Source organism: Pelophylax lessonae (assembly GCF_965119305.1).
Source record: "Pelophylax lessonae genome assembly, chromosome: 7".
In the NCBI taxonomy this organism is placed as follows: Eukaryota; Metazoa; Chordata; class Amphibia; order Anura; family Ranidae; genus Pelophylax; species Pelophylax lessonae.
In genome coordinates this window covers 115630699-115647842 of record NC_138774.1, presented here as the reverse complement: position 1 = coordinate 115647842, position 17144 = coordinate 115630699, and the positions used below count along the sequence as shown (strand labels likewise).

At 41.5% G+C, this 17144-nt stretch overlaps 1 protein-coding gene across 2 annotated transcripts in view; it reads right to left on the bottom strand.

Moving 5' to 3' along the window:
* Positions 1-17144, bottom strand: part of DOCK11 (dedicator of cytokinesis 11) — a 537932-nt gene that overhangs the window by 220327 nt on the left and 300461 nt on the right. For both annotated transcript variants that reach the window (XM_082263555.1, XM_082263556.1), the window contains 2 exons: positions 9139-9252; positions 46-261 (listed from right to left, as the gene is read on the bottom strand). In XM_082263555.1, coding sequence (XP_082119681.1) covers positions 46-261; positions 9139-9252 — 330 coding nt within the window. The remainder of the gene's footprint in view (positions 1-45; positions 262-9138; positions 9253-17144) is intronic.

The following is a 17144-nucleotide window of genomic DNA, read 5'->3' as shown; positions in this document are numbered from 1 at the left end:
TATATGCTCAACTTCTCCTCTTTGAGCTCTCAATTACATATTTACCTCTGAGTAGTCTCCATTCTTTACATGGATTTTGGCCATGCTTTCCAGCCAGGTCTTTCTGAGCTCTGGCGTACTTGCATAGGACTTGGCCAAACTATACTGAAGATCAATCAGCATTTCTGGGTCCTTCTCATGCTCCTTCATTTGTGCTGTTGCCATTATAACAGTACGAATTCTTTTTGTCAGATCCTTGACTTCTGAAGGAAAAGCAGTGGCCTGTCAGGAGACAAATCTTAATTAGAAGCTAAGAACAAAATACAGTATATGTGCGCAAGTCAAAAATGTCACAGGCCTCTCACTCCATTAAGGGCAACCCTACTTGGTCATATATCTCACCAATAATGATGAATAATCTATTTCACAGTATGATGAACACTCAGAACTATGTTTTTTCTTGTTTGAATGGTATCTGGCTTATAGAGAGAGTGTATATAGGGCAATATTTTACCCCTTCTCACTATGATAGGTCATCTGTCAAGCAGAGGTTTTTCATTTTGTTGGAAAATCTCTTATATATGGTATGTTGGTTTTTATTGCATAATTAACTAGATGCAATATTAAACTATCCAAAATACCAAGAAAACCAATTTATTCAAAGATAATAGTTATTTTATATATTACGAATATTTAAATCATAATTGCCAATATACTTTTACACATTACAAAAGCCCCAACCCTTAAAATGAATCTGAGATTTGTAAATTTTCCTCCCCTACTCCATTTTGCTGCTGGATTCAAAGGGAAAAAAACATGGTTAAGCCTCAAGTCATTAATGGGGGCTCACAAAAGGCTGAGGACCAGTGGCGGCCGGTGCGTTGGGGGCACAGGGGCGCCGCCCCCCCAATCCATGCGTCTGGCCCCCTAAATCACATGCGGGGCGCCGGGCGCATGGGGTTCAATGGGGCTTTTTTTTTTTAATCACCTGATTAGAGCCAGAGGCTCTAATAGGCTTCAGCAAAGGGTGGACCCGGGGAGCAGAGCAGTGCGCCCCAAGCCCACCCATTGTGTGACAATAGCAAATGAGAATTTGCTATTGTCACACGGATCCTCCTCCTGGCCAATCAGGAAGCGGGTCCGAGACCCGCTTCCTGATTGGCAGAAAGGCAAACCCCATGCCATTGGCCGAGGAGGAGGTGGGAGGACTGAGGACTCGAGGAGATGCGGGGACTGAAGAGAAGCCGCCGCTACAGGTAAGTGCACTGGTTTCGGGGGGGGGCTTGGCACGCTGTTCACTCTGCACTGAAAGGGGGCACACTGATCTCTGCATTGAAAGGGGGCACGCTGGTCTCTGCATTGAAGGGGGCACGCTGGTCTCTGCATTGAAAGGGGGCACGCTGGTCTCTGCACTGAAGGGGGCACGATGATCTCTGCATTGAAGGATGCACGCTGGTCTCTGCATTGAAGGGGGCATGATGATCTCTGCATTGAAGGGGGCACGCTGGTCTCTGCATTGAAAGGGGGCATGCTGGTCACTGCATTGAAAGGGGCACGCTGGTCTCTGCATTGAAAGGGGGCACGCTGGTCTCTGCATTGAAAGGGGGCACGCTGGTCTCTGCATTAAAGGGGGCACGATGATCTCTGCATTGAAGGGGGCATGCTGGTCTCTGCATTGAAAGGGGGCACGCTGGTCACTGCATTGAAAGGGGGCACGCTGGTCTCTCTGCATTGAAAGGGGGCACGCTGGTCGTGCAATGAAAGGGGGCACGCTGGTCTCTGCATTGAAAGGGGGCACACTGGTCACTGTGCATTGAAAGGGGGCACGCTGGTCACTGTGCATTGAAAGGGGGCACGCTGGTCACTGTGCACTGAAAGGGGGCACGCTGGTCACTGTGCATTGAAAGGGGGCAGGCTGGTCACTGTGCACTGAAAGGGGGCACGCTGATCATTCTGCATTGAAAGGGGGCACGCTGGTCACTGTGCATTGAAAGGGGGCACGCTGGTCACTGTGCATTGAAAGGGGGCACGCTGGTCATTCTGCATTGAAATGGACACGCTGGTCACTGTGCATTGAAAGGGGGCACGCTGGTAATTCTGCATTAAAAGGGGGCACGCTGGTCACTGTGCATTGAAAGGGGGGCACGCTGGTTACTGTGCATTGAAAGGGGGCACGCTGGTCTCTCTGCATTGAAAGGGGGCACGCTGTGGTCACTCTGCATTGAAGGGGGCACACTATACCTTGATTACTGAAGGCCCCTTTCACACTTTTGTGACCTCAAAGTCACGCAATTTTTTACAGCGTTTTTTTGCTGCAAAGCAATGCCTATTACATTTTTCTGTTTGCGTCCCCCCAAAAAATTTTGAGCACCAGCCCCCACTGCTGAGGACTATCTAAATGCTTCATGTGAGAGTCTTGGGTATTCATCAATGCTGTAATTTGTGAGTGAGTTACATGTTCCTTAAAATCCAGAAATACTGGGTATATTTCTTAATTCATGAAAGCTAAATTCAACAGGGGAGCATAGCAAAGGTGAGCATGTACTGCTGGTGGCCTAGCGTTAAAGTAAACATGTTACTTTGCTCTGAATAGGCTTTCCAGTGAATGGCTATGCAGCAGGGGAGAGGGGGGGGTGTAGGGGTGTCAGGGAAAGTCTGATCATTAGAGGAGAGCACACTGAGTTCCCCAGCACAGCTAGAGAACTGACCACAGTCTTTTCTCCTGCTTAGTGTGGTCAGTTTTTGGGCACTAGCAGGAACACTAGGAATTGCACATAAAGGAAGCAATTGCACATAAAGGAAGCAATACAAATGGAACATGATACTTTCTCATACATGTACATGGTACAGCGAGCACATATAAGGAATATGAAGTGTTGGGGTAACAAATGCTTTAATTTAGCCACAAAGTATATGTGAAGAAAAATCAATAATAAAAACATTTAGCACATCTCTGGAATACAAGTACTTTTCCCATGTTTTATCCTGCAAATGCAGAAAAATACCCGTTAATGTGTTAGCATTCTGCTCCCTACTGCTTTGACATGACAACACAGCTCTGATTTACTAAACACTTGGTGTCAGCCCTGCCTATTTTATGTCTGATGGATTAAAAAGAATGCAGAACTTTCATCATCTCTAAATCCCTTTTTGTGTACAGACAGAGAACACAGGAATTTATCAGCTTGCAAGGTTTCTGTCAAAAAGAACAGGGTTACAACAACAGATATACTAAAGCACTTCCAATAGTTTACTTAGCCGAGCAAAAGGGAGCAAGTAAGAGAGGTTCATTGATAGGGTTTGCAAACACTTTACTGTAATACAGTACTGTACTGTAATGAAATGTTGATTTAAAGGCCAAAATGATCCAGACATACTTTGGAGGGCAGTGCACCAAATATTATGTGGCTTAACCATTGCCCTGAAAACTATTAATCCCCTGAATGCAGTAACAGCCTAAAGTGGCACTTTAAAATTAAGTCCTGCTAGATCACTTTAGGGTGACACCTTTTGCAAGTACAGATATGTAAAAGATTTGAAAAAAGTGCCTATACTGTTTAAAATCCAGTAATACACTGTCTCACCCTGCTCTGCACATGTTCAGTTACTCCCCATTTATAGGCACTGACAAATTTGTAGATTGCGATCTGTAGACAGCCTTAACCACCTAGGCGGTAATCCCGAGCATGACTCGGGGTGGATTTTTCATTGCAGGAGCGGTAACCCCGAGTCACGCTCGGGGTGGATGTGCAGAGAGCGCAGCGGTGTTCTCTTACCTTGTCCTGGCGATCCAGCGATGATCTCTCATTGCTGAGATCGCCAGCCGAGAGTCCCGCCGCTCCTCCGTCCACCGTCGGTCTGATCACTTCCTAGTTCCGTTCCCTGCAGCAGCAATGTTGCATGGGAGCGGAACTAGGGAGGGAAATTAAAAAAAAAAACAAAAAAAACGTTGCACAAAACACAAAACACATTTTATATTATATATATATATATATATATATATATATATATATATATATATATATATATATATATTTATATGCATATATATATGTGCATATATATATATATATATGTGTATATATATATATATGCACACACACACATATATATATATAAAATTATATTATTGATTCAATTATAATTCATGCATTATATATTATTATGTGTGTGTATATATATATATATATATATATATATATATACATACACACACACACATATATCTATATATAATGCATGAATTATAATCTAATCAATAATATAATTTTATTATATATATTATATATTAAATAATAAAATAATATTATTGCTTCGATTATAATTCACGCGTTTGTGTTTCAAATTTATCACATCTGGGATGTCTACTAGACTCTAGTTTTGGTCAGGTTTAAGTCAGTAATTACTAAGAATTGTAGGCCTATAATACATAACGCCAAATTTCCATGAAAACAATTGTACCGCTTTTGGTATGTACTTCCTGACATAATCATACCGCCAGGGAGGTTAAAGTAGAATTAAACCCTCCTATCATTTACAGCCAAGGAAGCTGCTTTTGTTTGATCTGCAACTGCCATGGTGCTGCACATGTGATCAGTTATGACACCAGCTACTGATGGTTTGACAGTATGGTTGAGGACACAAGCAAATGTGAGAGTTATCTGGAAATTCCAGGAATGTAACCCCTAACAGTTCTTTGAAACTGTTAAATTGATGGCTTTAGTTCCACTTCACTGGGGCACTGGGCTTCAGCAAAATGGCAGCCTCCAACAAGAAGAAATAGGAACAATGCATACATTAAATTTGTTAGCATAATTATTAATGTATGTTCCTTGCTAAAGAACATTATTTTTTTATTAAGTTGTTATGGGTGAAGTTCCACTTTTAAGTAATACAAATTGTGAAACCACTGTTAACCTCCATATGGGGTGATGACTGCCTTTGAAGCTCGGTTCCTTTGCTTTGTTTGTCTTTACTGTCATTATCAGCATACTAATGTATTCCTTGTGCAATGACCTTAATCAACAGATAACAGGTGGGTAGTGTTTGTATTGTCTAGGTGTGTGTTGATTCATTTATAGGTGTGTTATTTTTACATCTTTATTTAACATCATCATATTACACACTAGGCTCTTTCCTAATAGATTAATGACCAGTGCATAGTAATGAAAGCACCTATACTTTATGGTCATTCAATTGTATCTGCAAATTGCTATTGCCAGTATATTATATAATAATATATTATTATATAAAATTGTCATTACTCTTATGTTATACACAAAGAATGGGGGTTGGCATCTTGAACCTATTAATCACAATGGGCACAATTCACTAAAGGTTATCGCATGAGTTATGACGGTCACGTGACCACTTAATGAATGTGATAATAAAAATGTAAATTCACTACTGCTCGCATGCGGTATTTAGAGCAAACACCAAAAATGCTTGTTAAATACTGCATAAAAAGGCATTAAAGTCAAATCACAAAAGGAAATAAATAAATAAATGCATGTGGTTTTTAAGTACTGGTCAAAAACCTGCGATGAATATCCGATAACTATGGCAATGGTCAGACCCCCCCCCGTGATTGATTTAAAAAATAGCGGGAAAGTGCAAGTTGGAGCAGCTGTCAGCTAGATTTTAGCAAAGAGTTGTTACTGAAGGCGGGCAGACTGCATATCAAGTAGGATGGAGCACTTTGAATCCAACCTTCTGGAATTTAAAGCAATGCAAAAGAGGAGGAGGGGAAGATCTCAAGTGGTCCTTTTAAAGGAAAGAAATTTTAGGGAGTGCACACTGCTGGATCAATTGTCCGATGCTGATACCCTGCAGAAGTTCAGGTAATCTAAGCCACTTATCATAGAGCTCTATACCCAACTCGTATGGTACTTTAAACCCTCAACACAGAGAAGCCATGCCATACCAGCCTTGACTTAGTTGCTGGCTACCTTACACTTTTTTGGAAAAGCATCATATCAGATGGTAGCTGGAGAGATTGTAGGAATTTACTTGCTTGCGATAACTTACTGCACGGTTTCATGCAGTATTTAGAAAAATAACGCATGCCAAGTTTTTAAGGAGAGTTTCTTTCTGAATTACAATTTTTTTTCCAGAATGTTGTGCGTTAATTTAACACATACTCGGATGCGGTAACATATTGCTTAGTGAATTGTGCCCAATATTATTTATTCCAACAAAAAATTCAAAACATAAAAAACATCGAACAGAAATCCTAGCACATAGAAAATGGAAAAAAATAAGTACTGTATTTTCTGGCGTATAAGACTACTTTTGAACCTCAAAAAAATCCCCCAAAAATGGGGGGTCGTCTTATACGCAGAGTATGTTATCTCCAAGGTAACCTAAGTATAAGTATTACCGGTAGATGAAAATTAGGGGGGTCGTCTTATACGCCCAGTCGTCTTATACGCCGGAAAATACGGTATATACCAACGTAAAAAAGCTGCGTGTTATTTAAGGAAAATGTTAAAGATAGAATGTTTGTGATAGTGATGACACAATAAAATCGAGTAAGTGATAAAGAATGAAAAGTACATACATTTATAATAAATAACAAAAAAGGAAAGGGGACATTCTATGGGTACTCAGCAGCCCAATGGGATCTGGAGTAGCCCGGGCCAAAAGTGCTCTTTGGAGGCAGTGGGGCAATGGAAAACACACTACTTTGTAAAAGGAGACTGCCATGTGAGCGATTACTATGTTACAGGTAATGCATACCTCCCAATTTTTAGAAATGATAAAGGGGATACGATTTAGCACACAGGATATAGACAAAGGACATGTATTTGCCAGAGCCCCGGCTACATGGGCCATAAACCTCGACTCTGCAGAAAATGTTTAGCTAAAACACACAACTGCTTTTTTAAACTTCATTTTTAGCCTTCATATTTGCTTTTCAAAATACAAGGTGTAGCAATATAAAAGGTTTTGTTGGGGTTTGGTGCCTCAAACCAAAAGAGAATTGGGACTTTAAGGGCAGATAGAAATGAAGATTTTTTTTAATATGTAAAATTTTAACAATTTATTAAAAAATATATTAAAGATATTTACACATGTCCTTTGTGTTGGGTTAAAGGCCCATTGGTGAAAGGGTGAAGAAAGTATCAAAGTTAGTGACATAGGTGAAATGGTGACATTTTTTAGAACATTTTTCTCTGTTGTTCCATGCATGTGGTCAGGCTTGGAATTCTGCATAGAAAATATATGAAAAACACCCAACGAGTTTCGGCTTGGTTACAATAATATGCCTTTGTCAAGGAATAGTCACCTTATCTGCAATTACAGCAAAATATATTCAGATAACACATATGCAAACCAAGGGATACATTTCCATTGGTGCAGTGTGATTGGATACATACATATCATTAATTTGCCTGATCCATGTATGAAGGCTGTTTCCCTCAGATCCCCGAATCGCATCGGGAACTTTGTGCTGCTTCTGCGGATGGTATATATATGAGGGTTAATGTTGTGTCCTTTTATGATGTCCCATAAAAGTATGGTATAAGGATTCTTGTTACTCACAGGCTAAACTGCAGAGATTAGCAGCTGTGCTGGGTGAATCCATAGGTTTTCCCGATTCCCATCAAAAGTTTTTACCATGTGACTATCAAGAATAAAGTGACAATATCAAATTTAAGGTGCATAGTTTATTGTGGAGAAAAGCCATGAGGTGCAGATGGAAAAGATTACTCCTATATTTAAGGAGGAGTTGCGGGCATGGTTCCACTATTTAACTCACTTTTTGGCAATCTTAGAGCAGTCCTCAACGATCCATTAGGCAGCGCTTCCAGTGGTGTGCATCTCTTCCTCTCTGCGAGGGAAGTGACACCCTGTTCAGTTCCCCGGCCTTATATAGTGGTTTGCACATGCGTAGTACTGCGCCGCACGATACCCCATGTCACGGCCATCACGCAGCCGTGTTCCCAGTGCGCATGCGCCTATGGAGTCTGCGTGCGCATCTGGGAGGCCGTGTAGCCGTGATTAGCTATAGCAGCCGCCGACACAGAAGGGGGAGCTGATGCCTGGAGGGAGTCAAAGGGGGCAGTAGTGCTGCCCTCTTGAGCTCCTAAAAGCCCTGGTTAGAAAGACACCGGGGCTTTCTGTGCCGGGTGCGATTCTGATGGACTAATGAGGAAAAGGTGTTCATGGCATCGACATTACAATAAATATTTCTAAAATAAAAAGTTGGTCATATATGACAGCATTAGTTTTATGAGAGTGAAGAATTCATTAATATCATTATATCATTGGTATTTTGACAGCAGTAGGAGTCCAAAGGTGGGAAACGACTACTGGACTCCTACTGCTGTCAAAATAGTTTAGTTCAGCATAACACTTTTGGTAGCAAAATACTACATTTTGTATAAAGATGTACACATTAGACCAAATATCTGGACAACTGTGGCAGCACGAGGGACAGAGGGATTTGGTCTCAAAAAAGGGACAGCTCCTCCAAATGAGGGACAGTTGAGTGCAATGGTTAAGGAACAGATTGCCTCTAGATTATAGAAACCATCATGAAGGCACCAATGCTTGGGACCAGTACCAGTGATAACAATACCTTATTACCTTTTTAAACACTGTTAAGGGAAGTTCTATTCTGTGCAAAAATAAGGTGCAGGAATCCGAGCCAGACCCTTGACAATGGGTACTAATTAGTTTACCATAGCACCCAACAGACAAGCAAGACTGGCACACCATGTTACTGACACTTCCTGACTTCAGGTTTGCTTTAAAGTATGCAACCTATGAGATCATTGTACACATTATTTACACATAAATCTTGTGTTAATGTCCCCATATTGCACTGTGGTATACAATGGTGACATGTTAGTACTTGACTTCACTGAAACCTGGAAGTTACCCCCTATGTTACATTAGAGTCCCTCTAATATTTTCTGTGTACCTACCATCACTTGGGAGTGACAGCATACACCTTAGTGGGTTTCCTTATTACAGGATTCTTTAGAATTTTGCAGTTATTTGTATATTACTTTTATATCCTGGTAAGCCATGTGTGCTCAACTCCTTCTGCAAACACTCAGGGTGATCATTACAACACTCTATTACTTAGCACTCTAAACTAAACATATTTTATAAGAGCAAAAAAACTACATAAGACTATAATAACAATACCTTCATTGCCCGGTCACTGTTGGCAAAATTATTAATAATAGAAAGTGATTCCTGGAACCTGGAGCCACCAGTAAGTGCGACATCGGCAATCAGTTGGCTTACAGCAATTATTATCTGCAATTAAAAGATTAACATAAGTATAAGACTACTGTTAGGGTTCATAATGGTACATTCTAACACTTCAAAGGTAAAGTCCATACATCTGTTTTGATAGGAACAAACATATATATATATATATATATACAGTGCCTTGCGAATGTATTCGGCCACCTTGAACTTTGCAACCTTTTGCCACATTTCAGGCTTCAAACATAAAGGTCTAAAACTGTAATTTTTTGTGAAGAATCAACAACAAGTGGGACACAATCATGAAGTGAAACAAAATTTATTGGATATTTCAAACTTTGTTAACAAATAAAAAACTGAAAAATTTGGTGTGCAAAAGTATTCAGCCCCTTTACTTTCAGTGCAGCAAACTCTCTCCAGAAATTCAGTGAGGATCTCTAAATGATCCAATGTTGACCTAAATGACAAATGATGAAAAATAGAATCCACCTGTGTGTAATCAAGTCTCCGTATAAATGCACCTGCACTGTGATAGTCTCAGAAGTCCATTTAAAGCGCAGAGAGCATCATGAAGAACAAGGAACACACCAAGCAGGTCCAAGATACTGTTGTGGAGAAGTTTAAAGCCGGATTTGGATACAAAAAGATTTCCCAAGCTTTAAACATCCCAAGAGGAGCTCTGTGCAAGCGATAATATTGAAATGGAAGGAGTATCAGACCACTGCAAATCTACGAAGACCTGGCCGTCCCTCTAAACTTTCAGTTCATACAAGGAGAAGACTGATCACAGATGCAGCCAAGAGGCCCATGATCACTCTGGATGAACTGCAGAGATCTACAGCTGAGGTGGGAGACTCTGTCCATAGGACAACCATCAGTCGTATACTGCACAAATCTGGCCTTTATGGAAGAGTGGCAAGAAGAAAGCCATTTCTTAAAGATATCCATAAAAAGTGTCATTTAAAGTTTGCCACAAGCCACCTGGGAGACACACCAAGCATGTGGAAGAAGGTGCTCTTGTCAGATGAAACCAAAATCAAACTTTTTGGCAACAATGCAAAACGTTATGTTTGGCGTAAAAGCAACACAGCTCATCACCCTGAACACACCATCCCAACTGTCAAACATGGTGGTGGCAGCATCATGGTTTGGGCCTGCTTTTCTTTAGCAGGGACAGGGAAGATGGTTAAAATTGATGGGAAGATGGATGGAGCCAAATACAGGACCATTCTGGAAGAAAACCTGATGGAGCCTGCAAAAGACCTGAGACTGGGACGGAGATATGTCTTCCAAAAAGACAATGATCCAAAACATAAAGCAAAATCTACAATGGAGGGTTCACAAATAAACATATCCAGGTGTTAGAATGGCCAAGTCAAAGTCCAGACCTGAATCCAATCGAGAATCTGTGGAAAGAAAAGAAAACTGCTGTTCACAAACGCTCTCCATCCAACCTCACTGAGCTCGAGCTGTTTTGCAAGGAGGAATGGGCAAAAATTTCAGTCTCTCGATGTGCAAAACTGATAGAGACATACCCCAAATGACTTAAAGCTGTAATTGCAGCAAAAGGTGGCGCTACAAAGTATTAACTTAAGGGGGCTGAATAATTTTGCATGCCCAATTTTTCAGTTTTTTATTTGTTAAAAAAGTTTGAAATATCCAATAAATTCGTTTCACTTCATGATTGTGTGCCACTTGTTGATTCTTCACAAAAAATTACAATTTTATATCTTTATGTTTTAAGCCTGAAATGTGGCAAAAGGTTGCAAAGTTCAAGGGGGCTGAATACTTTCGCAAGGCACTGTATATATATAGCTGTGCATTTAAAAGTCCAATTATTTATAGAGAGCTCATACAGTACAATTTAAAGTGCTCTAGTACAAATAAAAGTGTAAAATCATGTCCTGCAGTTTTTCTCAAAAATAAAGAGATTAGTGCTCGGTGCAATCCTCACCCTAGTCTCCTCCAGTCCATGTCACCATGCGTGTCTCCACCAGGGACCAAACTCACCAAAGGTTGTTGGCCCCATGGGCTTATACGGAAGAAGGTCAGCATGTGCTTAAGTCACAGACCCTCTGTGTATATTAGGCCATCATCCAAGGGTTCCGTACTCCCAAATGCACATAAGGTTTATGTTTCTTATTTATTACAGGTACTTATATAGCACCGTCAATTTACGCAGCTGTTTATATATATATATATATACATATATATATATATATATATATATATATATATATACACACACAGTATCTCACAAAAGTGAGCACACCCTTTATCTTTTTGTAAATATTTTATTATATCTTTTCATGTGACAACACTAAAGAAATGACACTTTGCTACAATGTAAAGTAGTGAGTGTACAGCTTGTATAACAGTGTACATTTTCTCTCCCCTTTAAATAACTCAACACACAGCCATTAATGTCTAAACCGCTGGCAACAAAAGTGAGTACACCCCTAAGTGAAATTGTCTAAATTGGGCCCAAAGTGTCAACATTTTGGGGGCCACCATTATTTTCCAGCACTGCCTTAACCCTCTTAGGCATGGAGTTCACCAGAGCTTCACAGGTTGCCACTGGAGTCCTCTTCCACGCATCCATGATGACATCACAGAGCTGGTGGATGTTAGAGACCCTGCGCTCCTCCACCTTCTGTTTGAGGATGCCCCACAGATGCTCAATAGGGTTTAGGTCTAAAGACAGGCTTGACCAGTCCATCACCTTTACCCTCAGCTCCTTTAACAAGGCAGTGGTCGTTTTGGAGGAGTGTTTGGGGTCGTTATCATGTTGGAATACTGCCCTGTGGCCCAGTCTCCGAAGTGAGGGGATGCTTCAGTATGTCACAGTACATGTTGGCATTCATGGTTCCCTCAATGAACTGTAGCTCCCCAGTGTCGGCAGCACTCATGTAGCCCCAGAGCATGACACTCCCACCACCATGCTTGACTGTAGGCAAGACACACTTTCCTTTGTACTCCTCCCTCGCCTGGTTGCCGGGTGGGGGGACAGGTTGACCCCCCCACCCCTTCAACCTCTGCAGCAATGCTGGCAGCACTCATACGTCTATTTCCCAAAGAACTCACTTTTGTTGCCAGCAGATTAGACATTAATGGCTGTGTGTTGAGTTATTTTGAAGGGACAACAAATTTACACTGTTATACAAGCTGTACACTTACTACTTTACATTGTAGCAAAGTGTAATTTCTTCAGTATTGTCACATGAAAAGATATAATAAAATATTTACAAAAATGTGAGGGGTGTACTCACTTTCGTGAGATACTGTGTGTATGTATATATATATATATATATATATATATATATATATATATATATATTGTACATTCACATCAGTCCCTGCCCTCAACAAGCTTATAATCTAAGGTCCCTAACTCACAATTATACATATATTAGGTGCCAGTTAAACTAACAGCACATCTTTGGTGCGTGGGAGGAAACTGGAGTACCACTGGGAAACTCACAGAGGCACAGGGATTACATAAAAGCTCCAGGCAGGTATTATGGTTAGCATTCAAACCCAAAACCCTAGTGCTGCTAGGTTGAAGTGCTAACCACTTAGCCACTGTGCTGCCCACAGGACATTAGATTTTATGTTATTATCATATATCTATTGATCGAAATCCACCTTCCCGTGTATGGCATATCAGTTGGATGGTTTGTTGAATATAGATTGATTTATTGTTTCTTTCTCTTTGAAGAAGTTGCTGTGTGTTTCACCTTTTTCACACTGATTTCTCAATGAGAGGGTCTGCTTTCATCATAGGCATCTGGTGACTTCTCTGTTCTATGTAGGAGAGTTGCAATTGCAGCATTTAACATATGGTATGTGGTTTACATATGCTGTTAGAGATTTATCAATTTGTACACTGTTGTGCGGGTGATTTGTTTGTATACTTTTTTGATGGGAGCAAAGGCAAGGTTCAACGCCCTACTAGATCTTTACTACAGTATGAGACTCTTATAGCAATAATTCCTCTGACATCTGATAATTCTGTGACAAATGCAGTGGCGGCTGGTGCGTTGGGGGCGCAGGGGCACTGCCCCCCCTATCCATGCGTCCGGCCCCCTAATCTACATGCGGGGCCCCGGACGCATGGAGTTCAATGGGTTTTTTTTTTTTAATTACCTGATTAGAGCCAGAGGCTCTAATAGGCTTCAGAAAAGGGTGGACCCGGGGTGCAGAGCAGTGCGCCCCGAGCCCACCCATTGTGTGGCCGAAAGGCAGACACATGTCATTGGCCGAGGAGGAGGCGGGAGGACTCGAGGAGACGCGGGAAACTGAGGATTAGCCGCCACTGCAGGTAAGTCTCTCTGCATTAAAGGGGGCACGCTGGTCACTCTGCATTGAAAGGGGGCATGATGATCTCTCTGCATTGAAGGGGGCACGGCGCGCAGGTCACTCTGCATTGAATGGGAGCACGCTGGTCTCTCTGCATTGAAGGGGCACGCTGGTCATTCTGCATTGAAAGGGGGCACGCTGATCTCTCTGCATTGAAAGGGGGCACGCTGGTCTCTCTGCATTGAAAGGGGGCACGCTGGTCATTCTACATTGAAAGGGGGCACGCTGGTCTCTCTGCATTGAAAGGGGGCACGCTGGTCATTCTGCATTGAAGGGGGCACGCTGGTCATTCTGCATTGAAAGGGGGCACGCTGGTCATTCTGCATTGAAAGGGGGCACGCTGGTCTCTCTGCATTGAAAGGGGGCATGCTGGTCACTCTGCATTGAAAGGGGGCACGCTGGTCACTCTGCATTGGAAGGGGGCACACTATACCTTGATTACTGAAGGCCCCTTTCATGCTTTTGTGACCTCAAAGTCAGGCAATTTTTACAGCGTTTTTAGCCGCAAAGCAATGCCTATTACATTTTTATGTTTGCGCCCCCCCCAAACATTTTGAGCACCAGCCGCCACTGGACAAATGCAGTAATTTTTTTATAAGGACAGCCAGAATCAGAAGTAAGGCATGCTTTCAAATACTCGTGAAAAGTTTACTTGCATTTGAGATGCGTCTGAGGTGTTTTTCAGGCATTATCCTGGGATTCATACTGCATTACCATTAACTTGTATAGAGGAATATATGCAATGCAACAGTAAACAGTAAATACACTATTCCCTAAAATGTGTGTCCCCAGTATTTCATAAATATTTCACAAACACACATTAAAGGCATAAGACACCTGTGTACAATAGGTCTAAGTAGATTGAACATTTATTACATAGTTAAGTTTTCCTATTCTCCTATACAGAATCTACAAGATGATAAAAATAGAAATGCTATCATGAACCCTATAGGGGATTCACTAGAAGAATACACAAAGATTTCACAGGCCAATGACTCAAGTAGCTGTTTGTAAAACTAACCTCATTCTTTCACTCTGACAAAGTTCCCCTCAATGTTTTTAATGTGTATAAAAAGCTGAATCATTTTTTTAGCTTTGAATATAGTAGAAAATGGTTAAGACCCCGTCAGGAATTTTTTTTGCTTGTGTTCTGTATGATGACTACCCTTCACTCCCCAGAGATACAGCTGAATTCAAGCGATCTCTCCAAAATGAGGGGGTATTCCATCATAGACAGCTTTCACCAAAATAAATTTCCCCACTGGAAGATTTCCCCTTTTCTGTGTTAGACAACTCAAAAATCTGAATTTCCTATCAATTTCTGTAGTGAAACAGTGATCACCAGGACAATGATGACGGTTATTACATCTACTAGTAACATGTATGACTACATGTTGGAAAGTTTGTCCCCTGGTCAATCACTACTGTTTCTCCTGCATTAAGTAAGATCAACCTTTGTCTGAACATTTTTTCCCACTGCATGACATTGACTGGTTCAGAGATACAAGGTTGCATGTTCATTTACCAATCTAACTAGTGCCTTTTCACCAATTCCTATTTTTTCCCACTGTCCCACTATACAAATGACAGCACACCAGGTAAAAATAACATTGTTAGCTAGTTAAAGTCCCAGCTGCAATTACAATATGGGTCTGGGATCGGAAGGCCTGCTGGGTGCAAAGAAATGGAAACAATATGGGTCTGGGATCAGAAGGCCTGCTCGGAGCAAAGAAAAGGAAACAACATGGGTCTGGGATCAGAAGGCCTGCTCGGAGCAAAGAAAAGGAAACAACATGGGTCTGGGATCAGAAGGCCTGTTCGGAGCAAAGAAAAGGAAACAACATGGGTCTGGGATCAGAAGGCCTGCTCGGAGCAAAGAAAAGGAAACAACATGGGTCTGGGATCAGAAGGCCTGCTCGGAGCAAGGAAAAGTAAACAACATGGGTCTGGGGTCAGAAGGCCTGCTCGGAGCAAAGAAAAGGAAACAATATGGGTCTGGGATCAGAAGGCCTGCTCGGAGCAAAGAAAAGGAAACACCATGGGTCTGGGATCAGAAGGCCTGCTCGGAGCAAAGAAAAGGAAACACCATGGGTCTGGGATCAGAAGGCCTGCTCGGAGCAAGGAAAAGTAAACAACATGGGTCTGGGATCAGAAGGCCTGCTCGGAGCAAAGAAAAGGAAACACCATGGGTCTGGGATCAGAAGGCCTGCTCGGAGCAAAGAAAAGGAAACAATATGGGTCTGGGATCAGAAGGCCTGCTCGGAGCAAAGAAAAGGAAACACCATGGGTCTGGGATCAGAAGGCCTGCTCGGAGCAAAGAAAAGGAAACAACATGGGTCTGGGATCAGAAGGCCTGCTCGGAGCAAAGAAAAGGAAACAACATGGGTCTGGGATCAGAAGGCCTGCTCGGGGAAAAGAAAAGGAAACAACATGGGTCTGAGATCAGAAGGCCTGCTCGGAGAAAAGAAAAGGAAACAACATGGGTCTGGGATCAGAAGGCCTGCTCGTAGCAAAGAAAAGTAAACCTCGTGGGTCTGGGATCAGAAGGCCTGCTCGGAGCAAAGAAAAGTAAACAACATGGGTCTGGGATCAGAAGGCCTCCTCAGAGCAAAGAAAAGAAAATAACTATTAATAAATAACTTGCAGACATCTCACAGCACATAATAGGCACTCCAAAAAAAGATTGGTAGTTTGTACATGGTTTGACTGCAGTCCATAGCCAGATGTACACAAAGGGTACCTATGAATTTTGTCTAACACAAAAAAGACGTAGGTGTGAACTGTGACAGCTGGGCAGTATACACAAGGCAAACAAGAGATTTCATGCAACTTAGGTTACATGGACCTCCAGTATTTGTCATATCTGAAGACAGTTTTGGTCTTTGGACTTTATGTCCAAAGATTTGCAAACAACTTTGAGGGATGTTAAGATGCTTTTTGATGACTGCAATAAATACATGCAAAACAAAACTGTACTTTCAAGATATAAGTGGAAAATTGGAGACGGACTATAACATGAACTTGGTGATTATATTACAACTAGCGGTATTCATAGTTCCAATAAATATTCATAGATATTATGATACTGTTTTGATTTAGATAATTATACTGGTGTCATTATGTGTTTGGGATAATTTTTTTCCCACTGTGCGGCAAATTTAGCATCAGTGGTACAGGGGCCATGAACTATATTAATGCAACTTTGTGAAAACAACTTATAGATGAAAAGAAAAAAAAACATGGATATTGTCAGATGTACAAAAATATTACTGGTGTTACATAACCACTATGGGAAAGAGGCCCTTTTACACGAGGCAAAATTGCGGTCAATGGCCTTGGGGGTGTTGTCTTTCTTTGGATCAACGTCCATTGCATTTCTGAAAGGTTGGGGTTGATAGAACTGTCTTAGTTCAATTTTACAATGCGACTTTGTAAACACAATTTTCAAGTAAACCAAAAAAAAAATCCTTATCACAAGAATCTTCTTGGGGGGAGCTTTAGTATATTGTGATTTGTGTGCTCCCTGTGGTTAATATAAAGAGAAACAGTTCACAGAACAGTCACAACACTGCAAATGTTTG